The sequence below is a fragment of the Hyaena hyaena genome, unplaced genomic scaffold (genome assembly GCF_003009895.1).
Source record: "Hyaena hyaena isolate Hyena2069 unplaced genomic scaffold, ASM300989v1 scaffold_503, whole genome shotgun sequence".
Classification (NCBI taxonomy): Eukaryota; Metazoa; Chordata; class Mammalia; order Carnivora; family Hyaenidae; genus Hyaena; species Hyaena hyaena.
In genome coordinates this window covers 32,229-49,743 of record NW_024081132.1, presented here as the reverse complement: position 1 = coordinate 49,743, position 17,515 = coordinate 32,229, and the positions used below count along the sequence as shown (strand labels likewise).

The window sequence follows — 17,515 nt, the reverse complement described above, 5'->3', positions numbered from 1 at the left end:
TCTAATTCTTACAATAATCCCGCAAGGTAAATATTTCGCCATTATTTCAGGTGAGGAAACTGAGGCTCAGAGGTTAAACAATCTACCAAACATCAAACATCTGTGAGTGGTTTAACGGGTTCAAACTCAGTGCCACCTTTCGAGTCCAGGACGTTTCTAATCTATATAGTAGTTTTCTCTGTGTGATGGGGTGATTTTTATTTTCTGCTTTACATTTTTCAGCATTCTCTAAATTATATATAATGATGCGTATTACTTTTTAATGCTCTTATTGTTTTAGCCAAGCTTTATTTTCAATAAAATACACAATAAGTTTTCTCTGACACACATTTCAATTTGGAATCTGATTATAGAATATTTAAAACCATATGTAGATTTCTCTGTATTGAAATTCAACATTCAGTGAGGAAAAAACATTTCAGGAATATTGGTGCCCTGAAGATGTTATTCTTTCTAATACTGGAAAACAACATAGAATACTATTTTAATTTTTATCTTCTTTAAATGCTAATTTTTTTAAAAGGAAAAATTCTGTAAAAGTCAGTATGACAATATGATGCAATGAGCATTTGAGCCTGTGAGATATCAGTCTCAATCCTGGCCGTCCAGCTCTGTGTGCGCTTGGCAGTTTGCTTGGCTTCACTAAGTATCCGTTTCCTCACGTACCAGAAGAGGTCAGAGTAAGGCCCAGGCTGCCCATACCACCAGGCTGTGTGAAGGTCAAAGAAGACACGATGTGAGAGCACTGCTGTCTTACTCGTTCAGCAAATACCGTATTTACTGGGTACCTACAGACTGTCCAGTGCTAGCCAGTGAGAATACAAGAGAAGACACGGTCTCTGCCCTTAGGACTTTAAGTCCACTGACGTACAAAACAATTTCAATAGAGTGGGACAGGTGCTTTGTGACAGGAAGTAGCAGGTGCCATGGAGCAGAAGATAGATATAAAACTCAGCTTGGCAACCAGAGGAAGGAATAGCTAAACCGACATCTGAGGGATGAGTGGGAACTGGCCAGGGTGGGATCTGGGGAGAGAGACCGAGAAAGAGAATGTGCTAAGCCTGAAGAGAAGCATCATGGCCGGTCAGCATGAATCAGAACTCCCGGAGCAGCTGAGGAAGGGCTGAGGCGTTTCACCCAGGTGAGACTGCAATAGCAACAGATGTTCCTGACAGGCAAGGACTCATCATCTCCATTCTCCCCATAGGTGACTCCAAGGCCTGCCTCTGAAAGAACTGTCATTTCTCCAAAAAGTCTTATGAGCCACACTGTCCCCCAAATCACCATATCGGTTCTCCATGATTTGACAGAACCTTCAGAGAACTGACCAACTCCTGCATCTACTATGTGATACCAAAGAAGATCATTTCTCCCCTGAGAACACAACTTTGCTGGTTAACTCAGCCCGGCAAATTTAGCTCACGCTCCTCTCCCAAGTACTCAAGGTTCTCTTCAGAGTCTCTGGTTCACTCCTCTTCCCACCCTGTAAGAGTTATTTCCTTCAGTCACAGGGGCTTTCCAGAGAAGGAACAATGGTGAGAACAAGGTGATAAGTACAGTTATTCGTAGTGATGCCTTCGCAGTCACCAGCTGGTGGAGGCCCCCAAACAATGGAGACTTGAGGAAATGAAAGGAAGGGGGTGAACACTCTTAAGGAAGAGCCAAGACTGACAAATGTGAGGCCAAGGAGGAGGCAGCAAGGATGGGTCTGGGGAGCCGGAGCCCAGAACACCGGCGTCCCTGAAGGAGTAGTACTCGCAGCCACTGCACACACAATGACTAGTGGCTGCACGCACACTCACATGGTGCTCTTCATATACCAGGCAACGTCCCAAGCATTTTACAAACACCACATTTAACATATCCTAACTTATTTCATCTTCACAACTTCTAGGAAATAAGCATAATTATTATCTACATTTTACAGATGAAGAAATTGGGCTACAAAGAGATTAAGTAATTAATTTGCCCATTGTCACAAAGCTAAGTAAGTGGAAGAGCGAGGATCTAAATCTAGATAGACTGGCTTAAAATTCAAGCTTTTAACTATTACATTATTATAAGTATATTTAATATTACTTCATATATTAAATATTATTAATATTACATTTAAACATTAATGCTGAAAGGCAGGAGGGGTAGCCAGTCAGAGTTAGCCAGGCATCAACAAAAATGCTTTTATTTAGAAACCTTAGCACAGAGCTTCCCTACTGATGGGCTGTGAATAAGGTATTGATCCCCTCACCGAGCTGAACAATATCATTTTCTGTGTGTGCTCTGATGTCAAAAAGGCTGGGCAGCCCTGCTGTAGCTTACATAAATACAAAGGCATTATCACCACATGCTTACATTAATCTGAAATATGATTTATCAGAAGTTTCTCTGTCTTACTTGGAGATAACCTTGTATTTTGTACTTTGGCATATTATGGAGAATGAGCTACAAACCAGTCCAACCACATTATGTCATGGCAGTTCGGGTATCAGGTACAAGGCTACGTTCTTCCACCTGACCTATTAGTTGGTTGATTTCGTTTCTGATAGATCATTACTACATAGGAGACAAGGTCAAGGAAAAAGTACACTCCAACAGAAGCTAGTCAAATTTAACGCATGACAGATGAAAAGAGCCACCTGTGAAATCAGCTCACTTGGATGACAGTTTGGGAGTGTGATTCCAAGGGGCTAGGGTATTTCACAGGTTTTCCCCAAGAGTGCTGTGTGCTGCAAGGCTGGCCAGCAGTAGGCAGACCGCGGATTCTCATTCAACTGCTGTGGAAGTGGGCAGTGTGAGGCCTCCCAGGGTGCCAGCAGGGTGGTCATTCACAACAGGCACCCAACAGGACTGTGACAGCAAGATTTCCAGAGGCAAAGGGTCTGGAGTCAGACCCATCTTCCTCCTCTGTTCTGACTCTGGGATCACAAGCAATGTTCAGATCTCTCACTGCATCTCCTGGTGGAAGAAATGATCAAAGGAAGGGCAGAGCAGGTAAAGGGAGTATGTGCTTTAGAAAAAGCAAGCAGGAGTAAAGGACTGGATTTGTGTGAGCAGGGTAGTATAAAAAGCTGAAAAGAGCAGGCTGAAGTCAGATCACACAGGCTTATTAACGTGGCCAGCAAGACCCTCCAAGGTCCCTATCTACCTTGCAGCCCCACCAAGCCACAGTCCTTCTTTCAAGTAAAAATGAAGAGTTCAGCTTGTAATGTAAACAATCCCAAAGGCGCTTTGCCTTGAGACAACCCCTGTATGTCAGCAGGCATGGAAGTGCTTGGTGGGCGTTTCCATTCTGTCACCCGGAATATTAAAAAGATGTGTACTCAAGAGCTGAGATTCACTAAATGGCATTTTGTAAAAAGCTGGGAGTGTAGCAATGAGGAATACAGAGGCTGCTAGCACACTTCGTACTGCTGCCTGGACTCATGCTCAGGCACTAGCAGTTCTACCCACTGTTGCTTTGTAACCACAAATAACATCTTAGTGCTATTCTGAAGATAGTTTTGATCTTGTAGATACCCTGAAAAGGTTTCAAAGAACCCCCAAGGTCAGCAGAGCACACTTGTGAACAGTGGGGAGGGACTGGGCCATGAAAGTGGCTGTGATACGCAGAACAGACTGGAGGCTGGACAGGGACTGGGAGAGCGGTGAGAGGCTGCTGCAGCAGGCAGGTGGGCAAGGAAGGCCTGTGACCGAGGCGGGGACAGATGGAGAAAGAGGCGAGGGGGTGAAGCCGCGCAGGCAGAACTGGTCCTAGTCCTGCCAAGCGACTGGAGATGGTGGAGGAGTCAAAGATGACTACCCTCTGAAGAACCTCAGTGTATGTTTATGAAGCTATGTTTATTAACTAAAGTCAGGTAACCCTAAGAGCGGTGGTACCACCAAAGAAGGGGAGAATTCAGGAAGGGAAGCTGGTTGGGAATGGGGGGAGGCCACTGGGAAGCTTCAGTAAGGAAGGGTGATACAGAGCAGCAAAGGAGCAGAAAAGCTCACAGATCAGACTAAAACTATGCTCAGCCAACCCTCATCTGACCCAATCTACAACGAAGGCATTATTTATAACCTGCCAGGCATGATGAAGCCTCAGGTATTTAAGAACACTTCAGGGGCACCTGGGTGGCTCAGTTGGTTGAGCGTCTGACTTTGGCTCAGGACGTGATCTCACAGTTTGTGAGTTCGAGCTCCACATTGGATTCACTGCTCTCAGCGCAGAGCCTGCTTCAGATCCTGTCTCCCTCTCTCTCTGCCCCTCCCCTGCTGGCACACTCTCTCTCTCAAAAGTAAATAAAACATTAACAATAACAAAAAAAGAGCACTTCAAAATACCATAATATATGTCACAAATAGTATACCGTAAAAACAAAAAGTTACATCTCAAGCCATTATTAACAATGGTTACTTTGAGAAATGAAATTAGGTGGGTACAGAACTTTACTTTTCATATCTCTGTTTTATTTGATTTTGTTATTTATGGTATGGTTGTTTTACTTTTATAATTAAAAGCAAATAAATATGTTTTACTCACTGCGTGGTTTTTCTTGTGACTTTCTCTGCCATTGTATTCCGGCAGAAATGTGTTCGTCCCGCCTAAGTAACTGTCTGAGGCATGCCAGGCAGTCCAGTTAATGCTAGCTGCTCACTAAATACCAAAATCTCTGACCCACCCTTCCCTCTGGAAGTATCAGGTAATTTCAACCCGAGGCAATCTGAAAGGTTAAGTGAAATGTGCATCCATCTTACCTTGCCCAGCTTCTGAGAAGTAAATCCTCTGTAAACTGAGATGAAATAATGAAATAAGGCCCCTGACAGAGGGCTGCCGTCTTCCAGCTACTGCAGCGTTTCAAAAGCCTCTGGAGGTAGCACACATTCTTCAGTTCTCCACTAGCTTTTGCTTCATCTGGCATGAAAATCCTTAAAAAAGCAGAAACAGAAAAGATATAAATGTCTGACTTCTTTACAATGACTAAAGAAGATAAAGATCACCCTACATGTTCCCCAAACCTATGTGTTATACCAGTAAGTGGATATAGACAAGGCCGTCACAAATTTCTCATCTTTAAAATTAGACATTTGAGCATTTGAAAGTGTGGACACGGAGCATTTGGAGATTTAGCAAGGGTCTGAGTAAAAGTTTTCATATTCTGTTTCCACTGTGGGGGTCCAGACCTGGGCCTGGATGACAGCTCTGGACAGCTCTGTTTGCCGAGCAGCGTCTCGCAGAAGGTAAAAGCTGACACTTCTCTGTCGCCCATATTGTTAGGGATGAATGAGTTCTGGCTCTATCTCTTAATGGCCAGGTCTAGGTCTCACAGGCAGAAGGCAGTGAAGCCAGAAAGATGAGTGGATGCAGAGAGCAGCAGGTGGTACAAACACGAGGAAGGTTTTGTGCTCAGTGCATAATTACTGCTAGTTTTCCATCTGATGTCATTTTCTACATGCCCACTGCTATTTTCAAACTGGCGGCTCTATCCTGTGTCAAAGCTCTACAAAATGAGTCTCTACTTCCCTTTTTCCCAGTGGAAAAGCTCTGACCATGCAGTTTATTTTTTTTTTTACAAATAGTTTATTGTCAAATTAGTTTCCACATAACACTCAGTGCTCTTCCCCACAAGTGCCCTCCTCCATGCCCATCCCCCCTCCCCCCCACATCCATCAGTCCTCAGTTTTTGTCAGCATTCAAGAGTCTCTCATGGTTTGCCTCTCTCCCTTTCCCCCACCATTTCCGCCCTTCTTCTCCCCCTTGTTCCTCCGTCAAGTTCCTCCTAATCCTCCTATACGTGCAAACATATGATATTTGTCCTTCTCTGCCTGACTTATTTCACTCAGCATAACACCCTCAAGGTCCATCCGTGTTGCTACACATGGCCAGATTTCATTGTTTCTCATTGCCATGTAGTATTCCATGGTGTAGATAAACCACATCTTTTTGATCCATTCGTCCGATGATGGACACTTAGTCTCTTTCCATGTTTTAGCTATTGTGGAGAGTGCTGCTATGAACATTGGGGTCCATGTGCTCCTATGCATCAGCATTTCTGTATCCCTTGGGTAAATTCCTAGCAGTGCTATTGCTGGGTCATAGGGGAGTTCTATTGTTAGTTTCCTGAGGAACCTCCACGCTGTTTTCCAAAGGGGCTGTACCAGTTTACATTCCCACCAACAGTGCAGGAGGGGGCCCATTTCTCCACATCCTCGCCAGCATCTAGAGTTCTCTGATTTGCTCACTTTAGCCACTCTGACTGGCGTGAGGTGGTATCTCAGTGTGGTTTTGATTTGTATTTCCCTGATGCAGAGGGATGCTGAGCATCGTTTCATGTGTCTGTTGGCCATCTCTGACCATGCAGTTTAAATCTGATTTCTGGGCCCCCATGCTAACATTTCTAAAACGGTTTTTGAACTGGAAGCCGGATGTTTCACCATTACCTCAAATCACGTGTCCCAAACTGGACTTGTCCCAACCCCCATCCTTCCTCTTCTCCCTTCTTCTCTATCAGATTATCTCACCCTGCCAGCTGCCCAGCCACAGAATGTTTCTAAATCATTTCCAATGTCTCTTCCTCCTCTAACCTCCTTGTTCCGAATACTCACATGGTCAGACTCTCCTTCAGCCTAGTACGTTGCTTCTTGAAAAGAAGACCTATTCATCCTTCAGGGCCCCTCACAAATTACTGAAAGTGTTTTTACAAAGTATAGCAGTCCCTGGCTATTTTCTACTTCATCAAGCATTTCATCAAATCCACAGCATGCTCTGAGAATACAGAGTTGGCTATTGACATGCATTTGTGGTTTGCCCACTAGGCTATAAGCTCCTCAAAGGCAGGGACATCCCTTTTCATCTTTGTATTTCTAGTATCTAACAGAGTATCTGGCACACAAAAAGGGCTCTAGTAAATATCTAAGTTACTTCATACATAAAATATTTCTTTACTGTCCAATAGACAATGCTGGCACATACAATTATCCTTCCTATTATACTTTTTATTCCCCAACAAATCTCTGTGGCCTAATGAAATTATTTCCAGGGCCCAAAGAAGCTTGGGTTATACTCTCTCCTTATGGCCACACCTCCGGGGACAACCTTGACCACCTCTGAACTTCAAATCTTTGCCTTGAGTCTTGCCATTGGTTGCTTCTTGCTGCCTATAGTAGGAGTTGGCCAATTTTTAAAAAAATGTTTATTTATTTTTGAGAGTGGGAAGAGAGAGAGAGAGAGAGAGAGAGAGCGCATGCTCACTCACACACAAGTAGAAGAGGGGCAGAAAGCAAGAGGAAGACACAGAATCTAAAGCAGGCTCCAGGCCCGGAGCTGTCAGCATAAAGCCAGAAGCGGGGCTTGAACTCATGAACTATAAGATGATGACCTGAGGTGAAGTTGGATGCTTAACCAACTAAACCACCCAAGCGACCCACCAATTTTTTTCTACAAAGAACCAGATAGTAAATATTTTAGGCTTTCTGGGTCACATGGTCTTTGTTGTGACTACTGAATTTTGCCTTTGTAGAGTGAAAGCAGCCACAGACGATATGTAAATAAACAACTGTGGCTCTATTCTGCGAAGCCTTACTTATGGATGCTGAAATTTGGATTTTATATAATTTTCCCATCACAAATATTAATCTTCTCTTGAATTTTTTCCCCAACCATTTAAAAATGCAAGAAGTATTCTTTAGTCCATACAAAACAGGTGGTGAACCAGATATGATGTGTAGGCCAGAGTTTGCCAACCCAGTTTATTTCCCCTCCCTCCAATACACACATGTACACAAACACACCTCTGTTCATTTCCACCTCTAGCAGGCTTATAGTAAAAAACAATTCCTTTATGGATTTTGTGTTATTCTGCTGTCTGGAACTACTCAAGGGCTGGGGAGGCAGAAAGTACATGGGCTTTCAAGCCATTAGGGCCTAGATTCATATTCTGGCTTCCTCATTTACTAATGAGGCTGCCTTGGAAAAATAATACTTAACCTTTCTGCTTCACTGTCATCATCTATAAAGCAGGGGCAGGAATACCTACGTCACAGGCTTGTTGTGAGAATTAAATGAGTTCATGTTTCAAGTTCATGGCACAATGGCTGGCATAGAGTAGGCACTCCATAAATGCTACAGTTATGACTCTAGCTTGAGATATGGCTTCTCCAGATTAGCTGTGTCCCTGGACAGCACTCTGTAAACCACAACTGGGCTGCCAGAAGGAATAAACTGATAGCAAAGTGCAAAGGCAGAGAGATAGAATTTGGAGGTTTTCAGATTCATGACCCAGGATTCTAAGGGTCTGGTTAGCCCTGATTCCTTCTGACACCATTTCAAATTCCTCTGGACCTCTTTTCCTCCTCAGAAAGAACTTTTGACTCTCACACTGCCTGAATCTTCTCAGCATGGCTTATCAAATACCCTGATGAGCTCTGGAGCCCTCTCCTCCTTCCTGGACCTCTGCCTGGGATAGGGCTGGGAAAAAATGAATGTGGTCAGACCATACCTACACACATCAACCTGCCACTGGGTCTTATATAGGCTGGGCACCAATTCTCTCTCAATTCCTCACAAACTTCCTGCCTGCATGGGGAATGAAATTTTTCCCAAGTTAAGAACCAGTTTTTCTATAGAAGTTTTAGAGCAAAAAAAAACATTCTACAAACAAGGGATCCATCATATTACTTTCAAGTAATATGAAAACATCCATGGAGGACCGATAAGACTAAAGCTTGTGGTATCTCTGTCCTTGGTCCAAAACCCCAAATTTGAGTCTGTTACTTCCTTGCTCCAAAACATCTAATGGGTGTCCACTGCCGCTGGAATAACTAAGCTCCTGTGCTGTCACTCAGGGCCTCCACAGCCTTGCTTCAGACTACGCTTTCTGCATTATGCCCTATCACTCCCGTATAGAAATCTTGACCCTACAGTCCAGGCAAAATGGATGATCTGTTTCTACCTAATGGCCCTCAACAAATTCCAGCCCTCCACACTTGTGCATAATCGAATCACAGCATCTGTAACATTGAATCATACACCTCCCCACACCTCCCCTTAGACTGTGAGCTAGGGACAGGGTGAAGACTATGTCTGATTCCTCTCTGGGTACCCTACACCCAGCACAGGACCTGGCATGGGGCAAACACTCAATAAATGTTCACGAGTGAATGAAAACACCTGAAGTTATCCTTCCCATAAACTGTTATATTTGGACTTTTATTAGCAAACTAAGCAGTCTGGGTCACTGCCAAGAAATAGAAAAACTGAAAAAAAGAAAAAAGCATGACCAATGTGATCCAAGCAACGGAAAATAGGTTTTAAACCAAGGCTGCTTAGCCTCAAGAAGAGAAGAGGAGGCCTAACTCGATTCTGGCTTTAAGTACACAAAAGGTTCTCATGAGAAAATCTTGATCTCATCTTGCCTTTAAAATCAGAAGGAAATTTTCCATATTTATGGAAAATGGAACAAGATGAAATGGCTTAAGTTAAGGTCAAAGGGGTTTAAACTGGAGAGAAAGAAGAACCAAATTACGTACCACTTTTCCAGAGACACGGTTATTGTACTTCTCAGCAAGCGAGGTGGAGGGGTCTTCCTCAGCACTTTTGTTGAAGGCTGTGCAAAAGGGAATAAGTATGCTGCTCTGTTCCTGTTTACTGTGGAAAGAAGTGGGTGAAAACACAAGTCAGGTAAGATTTTCTAATGAGCCACTGACTTTTACCTGACTCTTTCCTATAGGCACTTTCTGTCTTTACACTTTGCAACTCTGTGGTAGAACAGTCTATTATTTCAAAGTTTCCTGATGAGGCAATGGAAAGAAAGAGAAGGCAACAATGTCAGAGTCAGACAGCAGGGAAAATGGCCCTAATAAAAATACTTTCTATAAAAAGAATAGCTAACTAGACATCAATAATAATTGTTAATATGATTGGTATTAAAGCTGACATTCATGGAGCACCTACTATGTGCTGGGCACTGTGCTAAGTGTTTGAGATGAGTTACCTCAATCCTCATAGCAACCCTAAGAGATGGGTAATATTTGTATCCCCAATTTACAGATGAAGAAACTGAGAACCAGGAAGGTTCAATAACTTACTCCAGTCACACAGCTAGCAAACAGTAGAGCTCAGACTCAAACCTAGCCAGTCCAACTCTGGAGTCTATACACCTGGCTACTGTCAATCTAGAAGCAGCATTAGAGGCAGGGATTTAAACCTAATCTCTTGGAATCCATGTGCATATTCTCAGCCACTTCTTTTAAAGTTTATTTATTATGAGACGGGAGAGGGGAGGTGCAGAGACAGACAGAGAGAGAGAGAGAGAGAGAGAGAGAGAGAGAATCGAAGCAGGCTTCCTGCTGTCAGCTCAGAGCCCAGTGTGGGTCTCAATCTCACAAACTGTGAGATCATGACCTGAGCTGAAATCAAGAGTCAGACGTCTAACCGACTGAGCCACCCAGGTGTCCCAGTTCAGCCGCTTGTTTATACTACCTCAAACCAGGAAGAGCAAAGCAACACGTGACACTAGCAAGAGAAGAGATCTCAGAAGTGAACCCAAACAGATCCAATATTACAGAGGAAGAAGCCAAGATCAAGGCCTCACAGATGATAATGAGCATAACTAGGACCAGCCTAGTGACTAAGTGTAGTTCTCTTTCCTCCACTACAGATTCTTTGTTGAATGTAAGGGTGAGAAAATGAAGGAACAGTATCCACCAAATGGGTTTCTTCCCCAGACACTTCTGTAATCACCTGCTAATCTTACATTAGAACCTATGCCTAAAACGTAAGGGTGCCAGCAGCCTCTCTAAACTGATTCTGAAATTCTACTCACAAAGAACGGCAATATGCTTGGTTTATGATGCTACAGCAGCTGCTAAAAATGCCCACGCATTGAACAATCAAGCAGACCTGGAACAGGCAGCTTCCATATTAGGCAGGTGGTTCACAGTTTAAACCTGAACTGGACTATTCCAACAGCCTCCTCACTGATGTCCTCCTTCCGGGACCTTCTCTGCTCTAGACTACCCTCCATTATGCAGCCAGAGTAAACAGAACCCTAGTCATGGCATTAGGAGCCTTGCAGCATAATGGAAAGAACATAGGTGTTTGAAATTCAACACTCATAGGTTTGGACAAGCTCTGCCACTTACTAGCTACCTGACCTTGGGCAAGTCACTTTAATCATTCTGAGGTCCGGCTTCTTCGTCTTTAAATTGGGGACAAATATCCCCACATTATGAGATTGTGAGGATTAAATAAATTATAGTGTGTAAAGCACCTAACATATTGCTTCTCATAGAAATGAACTTGTTCCAAAGCCCAGCATAAATTTCCACCTTCAGGAATCCTCTAGATCCCCTTTGGTCGTGTTGGGATTGATTTCTCCTTTTCCCAAACTCCCACTTTGTTTACCTTCCTTACTACATTTACCACAGTCAGCCTGATTTCAGTTATTTATGTACTTATCTATCTTCCCAACTACACTTGTGGGAGAAGGCTCTGAGAAGACAATTACTTGCAGAAGGGCAGGAAATGTGTTGTTTTCCTCTGTGTATATTTCTCAGTACCAGGGTTTTGTACATAGAAAAAGTTCAATATGTGTTCATTGAATTGAATCTTGCCATCCTTGACTGGGAATCTTTACAGAAAGATCTTGGACTGAGTTTATTCTAAAACTTTGCATTTACTACCTTACTTGATAAACATGATAAACTAATATTCATTGGCTTCCTTCACTTTTTTCATCTATTCTTTCAACACACTCTGGATTCCTCTAAAAACATCTCCCCAGGTTATAGGGACACATTGCTGGGAGAATATCTGTCACTCACAGAGGTAGGGTGATCTGCCAGAAAGCTCTGTAGAGAACCATTCCACTCCACTGGTTAGGAGAGGACTGCCATCCCCACCATATTAAAAACCAGAGTTGTGGAATCAGAAACTAAATCTGAATGATTTTCATCTGCCTCAGTATCCAAGTGTATAAACAGAGTTTTAAGGTGTTACATACAAAGCATTAAAATAGTATTTACCAAATAGTAAGTGCTCAATAAATGTTAGATATTATATTAAGTTCAGTGGAATGAAAAAAAACAGAGTCAGGAATTTCGCTTTTAGTACTATCTCTGTCACTGACTGATTCCTTGTGCAGTGTTGATCAAGCCCTTCCCCTCTTGGGGCCTCTCCCCATCCATAAAATCAGAGGTAGAAACAGATGGTTCTCAAACTCCTCTACCTTCAATGATGTGTATTTTTCTATGATCATCAAGGAGTTTTCTGTTCCATGTGCTGAAGCTGTTGGCAAGGGAAAATGTGAATTTGTAGCTGCTGGTTTCCAGATGGAAAGGGCCAGGCCAATGCCAAGGCCAACAGATTAATAAACCACCTGTGAGCTTTCCCCTGCATGATCTATATCACACTCAGTTCAGGTCCTTGAACAGAGCACCACCTCCCTTCCAACAAAACTCACAGCAAAGGCAAGAGAACAATAATCAATGAAGTATCCTGCCTTGTACAGAATTCCTGCACTTTCTTGCCTTTGATGCCTGTAAATTAGGACATCATCAGTCAAAACAAGGGCTCTCCTTAGCACAAAGAAAACGCAAAACACAAAGGCCCACTCTGAACCTAAAGCTCATAAAACAAAGACCAAAGCAAATACATAAAAAATCTCAATGACTCACTCAACCACAAACACTGCAAAGGCCTACTATGTGTCAGGAAGAGGAGGGATGAAACAGACATGGTCCCTTACTACCAGTGTACTCATAGTACACATGGGGTGATATACCCCAATGTAGACAGTAACTAGAGCTATATTTGAGGTTCAGCCCCTGCTATAGAAGTTGGGAAGGGGGGGCATCTAATCCAGCAAGGGGAACAGAGAGGTTTCAGTGAGAAGGTCACATGAGACAGACCTTGAAAGACAAGAAAGGAGGAGGGAATGCCAGGAAGAGAGTACAAGCAAAGAAAAATGCAGGGAGTGTCTAAGGAACAAAAACTAGCTGGTTTTGATTGAGACATGGGTATAGTTTTGGGAGAACACAGGAAAACAGGGCAGGAGACAGACTTGGGAACAGATTAGGCGGGGAGGGTTGTCTATGCAGCTGAGGAGTCCAGACTCTATACAGTAGGCAATGAAGCCTGCCAAGGTTTCTGAGCAGAGACATAATATGATGAGAACACCATCTTAGGAAGATCACATGGGCACCCATGAAGAGGAGGTAAAAGGAACCACATTACTAGATTACTATGGGACCATATAACAGGAGGCCACACGCACTTCCTAAGCATGTGCTGGAATCCAACAGGTCCTGTTCACAGAACTTCTATCTGCCATGGTTCAGCTTCATGCAATCTAAGTTTAAGACGTGCTCTCTTGCCAGGACCTCTAACCATCAAATCTGCTACAGCACTAGAGTAACCAGCTCCCCAAAGTCAAGAACGCAATTAACTCTGGGATCACACAAAGGCAAGAGCTGAGGTGGGAGAAACTGGGGAAGGGGACACCAAAGTCTTGAACTGGTCTGGCTCCATATGAACATCCAACCCCGAGCCTCCTCTTTACATCACTTCCAGCCTAGCCCTTTTCAGAGCGGCTGAAGCAAAGAGTAGTGGGGCTGAAAGCAGCAGGCAGGTGACTGAGGACCCAGTGAGACAGTACACAATATACATCCACTGCCCGGGGCGCTGCTTGGCATGTGAGCCATGGTCAATAAGCATCAGTTCCCTTCCCATCCTACAAGGTCAGTTCCATCTATAAAGTCCACTGAGGCTTCAAGACCTAGGTCTCCTCAACTCTTCCCATGGGGCCTCTCTAACATTCTCCCCTCCAAAATGACCTCGTTCCTAGAAATCACAGCTACCATGTACTCAGCACCCATTCTGTGACAGGTGCCATCCTGGGTGACACATGTAATCTTAGTAAACCTTCACAATGGCCCTACGATGCCCTTTTCATACAAGAGAAACCACAGCTCTGGGAGGGGAAATGACCCAAGAACACACAGCTAGGAAGTGGCAGGTGTGAAATGTGAACCCAGGACTCCCTAACCCAAAGTCAAGCACTTCCAACAGCTCACTCGTGTCACCTGCGCTGGGCTCTGATCTGCTACTGACCACCTGACGGGTAGCCTGGAAACTCCTTAGAAAGAGATTACTCCTGACATCATTTCTCCTCACTGTACAGCGACCCACACATGTCAAGAGCTTTTAGATGAAAACAGTTCACTTTAAAATAAGATAGGACACACAGATCATTAAACTCCTCACATGAAAATCTATTTCGTGATGGGGGACTGCCTGCGCTTTGAGCCCAGTCATACAGCATGGTTGGGGCTGAGTTTCAAACTGGCCGCTGCCTGAGCTCCGACCTCAGACACCTGTCACAACCTAATCTCGACCTCAGGCACTGGCTGAGACCCGAACGGGGACACACGCTGCGTCCTGAGCTCGCCCCTGACGGAACACCGCCAGGTCCCAGACGGGGTCCCTGAGGAGAGCCCTAAACAAGCGTCCCCTTCAACATTCCCTTCACAGCACGATCGGTTCGTGACCGCGGGCCGCTCGGAAGGCCCTGTCTGCCCTGTCCCGGGCACACCGACTCCTTCACAGACGCCCCCCGCCCCGTTTTGCTCCGAGGGATACCTCACTGGGTCGCCTTTACCTCCGCTGACTCTCTGCGGGACCGGTCGCGCGCACACACCTGCAGGTCGCTCCGAGAACGCGGAAGAGGCGGTGCTAGAGTCGAGGGGCGGGCCGGACCAGAGAGGGGCGGAGCTGCGCGTGCGCCCTGATGGCTACCCCCGGGAAAGGGTGGGAGCGAGCTAAGTAAACTGGGAAGACGAGAGGGAGAGGGGCGTGGGGATTGCTGGGCCTGGGGGTGGGGCTTAGCTCCTTTGACTTTTTTTTTTTTTTTTTTGGAGTGAAGGTCGGGAAGTCACCCAAGCGCCAGGAGCGACGCGGCCAGGCAGCGGCTGGTGTAATCAACACTTACCGGGAGCTTCCCTGTACCAGGATGCAATTTTTAAAGTGCCTATTTCATGTGGGGAAATGCTCCCAGTCTTTTCTAAAACGAGGGCTAATTCTGTAAAATTTAAGACGTTTGTGAGAGTTTCCTTGAGTAAAGCATTACCCCCAGGAATTCAAAATGGAACACTTAAAAGTTAATGTCTTGGAGGGGAGCCTTGGTGGCTCATTTAGTTAAGCGTCTGACTTGGGCTCAAGTCATGATCTCACCGCTTGTGAGTTTGATACCCTGTCCCCTGACAGCTCAGAGCCTGGAGCCTGCTTAGGATTCTGTGTCTCCATCACTCTCTGCCACCCCCCCTCCGCCCCCAAAATAAATAAACATTAAAAATTTTTTAAGTTAGTTTCTTGGAGAAAACCAAGTGCATTTAAATTGATATTTCAACCCTCAGCCCTTCCCCAGGCTGCAAATGTAATGAGGGAAGGAGAGTGCTGACTTGGGTTTAAATCAGGTCCTGACTCTAAATGTGTTTCCCCCTTGGTGAAACGAAAGTATAAACATCCCTTCCCTGTCTCATGATGGTTGTGTGAGTCTGATGAGCACTGCTAGTTAAGAGCCTCTTAGACTTCCATCTCCCGCCATCCTGACAAATGTTTGTTCCTTTCCACTTTGGAGCTCAGTGTTCTCACCTATATGATGGAAGAAGGTCTAGAACGTGAGAGCACATTCAGGGCTTTGCTAGAATTCCCAGTCTGTGTGAAGGCTGGAGAGGGGAATCTTCTCCCAGGCTTCTGTGTTGGGTCACTTACAGAATCCCTCAGTCGAACCTGAAGGCCCTGTATGTCCTGACCTCTCCCACCCATCACCTTCCAGGCTCACTCAAGCTTCATGTCCTCAGAGGCCATGCTGGCCTGTTCCTATCTCTGTTCCCTGAATATCTAAACAGCCAGCTGGTCCTAAGTTGCTCAGGCCTATGTTCCAATCCAGGTTCTCAAAACTGCTATGTCTCTGTACATGGTGACCAAGTTCAGTTAATATCAGATGAGGGCGGGGCGCCTGGGTGGCTCAGTCGGTTAAGCGTCCGACTTCGGCTCAGGTCATGATCTCGTGGTTCGTGAGTTCAAGCCCCGCATCAGGCTCCGTGTTGACAGCTCAGAGCCTGGAACCTGCTTCAGATTCTGTGTCTCCCTCTCTCTCTACCCCTTCCCCGCTCATGCTGTCTCTCTCTGTCTCAAAAATAAACATTTAAAAAAATATATATCAGATGAGGGCTCTGGGGGGCTCAGAGAAGGAAGGGCTCCAGGAGGGCTCCCCCCAAACAGGTGGAGCTCCAGCCATACTGTGGCTCCCTTCACCACACACTACATACAGGTTCCTGGGTGGGGGGAATGGCAGCAGAAACTTCAAAGAAGCAGCTCCAGTGTTCTTCAGGGCCAGGGTGGTGGGGCATCCTTTACTCAAAGGTGGATGCTCTGCCCCAAGATGCAGAGAGTGGCTCGCTTTCTCATTTCCTGCTCTAAGTATTTTTATGGATCTTGAACAAACAGAACAACAGAACAACAAAGTCTTCTGCAGTGGCTGCCAACAAACTGCCCCTCTACCCCCGGCACATGCATCTCTCAGGACCTGTTCCTGCCAAGTTTTGCCCTGTGGGGTGGGGGTGGGAGGCTGTTTCCCGTCTTGCTAAGACACCAGCTCTCTCTTCTGTACCTTCCTTTCTCTCTACCTCTGTCCTGTCTTCTCTGAGCATCCCTGTCTGAATTTCTCAAAGTAGTTTTATGATGTCTTCCTGATGTATTCAGTCATTCCCATGTAAAGTGTAGGCCTTAGCCACACAGTTCTGAGATAAATTTACCTTCTCTGCCATGGTGTATTTCAAAATAACTATGGGCCCAGAGCCTGAACTTTTAGAAGAGTCTGAGCTATTTAGTCACTGAGGAGGTAGTGGGTCACAGGAAGTGTACAAGCAAAGCTACCTTTTAGAATGCTGGGCTGGGCCTCCAGATCCTGGAGCAGTGAAAGCAGGGACACTGGGCATCAGGAAGGGAGCCAGGCAGCTAACCAAAGACAAACTTGATTTGGTAAGCTACTACGTGTTAAGCACTTAGAATTGTACCCAACACATGGTATTAGCTGTTATGATTGTGAAGGATCCACAGACTGTGAGTAATGAAGGATCTCAGAGATAAGTCAGTCCCTTATGCCCACACCTAGTCATGAAACAGACTGGGAAATCAAGGTCTAGAGGGGAAAAGAGGCCCGCCACTGTACCTCAGGGGCTGGGCTGGGTCTGGACTGTAGGCCTCTGCCTCCCAGGAGAACCACTGCACAAAGCCAGGCTGTCTCCTTCTTAGGGAGAGGAAAGAGCACTAGGTAGCCCTTTGCTAACTCTTAAGAACAAGCTGTTTTCTGCTCTTGTGTGGGCAGCTGGTGGGTGAGGGACAGTGGAATGGCAGCAAGACCTAAGCAAATTGTCTCCTAGGGAATAAGCTCAGGAGTCTACCCATGTCTTGCCACCCCAACTTGGAGCTCTGTCTAGCACCCAACAAACAGCCTTTTCTTGAGAAGGGCTTCCTCTG

The 17,515-nt window shown here is 45.2% G+C and overlaps 1 protein-coding gene across 7 annotated transcripts in view; it reads right to left on the bottom strand.

The window, feature by feature from the left end:
* MKNK1 (MAPK interacting serine/threonine kinase 1) overlaps positions 1-14,717 on the bottom strand; it is a 41,670-nt gene extending 26,953 nt beyond the window's left edge. For 4 of the 7 annotated variants that reach the window (XM_039254833.1, XM_039254837.1, XM_039254836.1 and 1 more), the window contains exons 1-3: positions 14,634-14,698; positions 9,505-9,622; positions 4,735-4,905 (exon numbers count right to left, since the gene is read on the bottom strand). In XM_039254833.1, the coding sequence (XP_039110764.1) occupies positions 4,735-4,898 (164 nt within the window). In that variant the 5' untranslated portion in view covers positions 4,899-4,905; positions 9,505-9,622; positions 14,634-14,698. Of the gene's footprint in view, positions 1-4,734; positions 4,906-9,504; positions 9,623-14,614 lie in introns of those variants that run through there. The other 3 variants (XM_039254835.1, XM_039254834.1, XM_039254839.1) reach the window with 3 other exon arrangements.
* Positions 14,718-17,515: the final 2,798 nt, after the last annotated feature.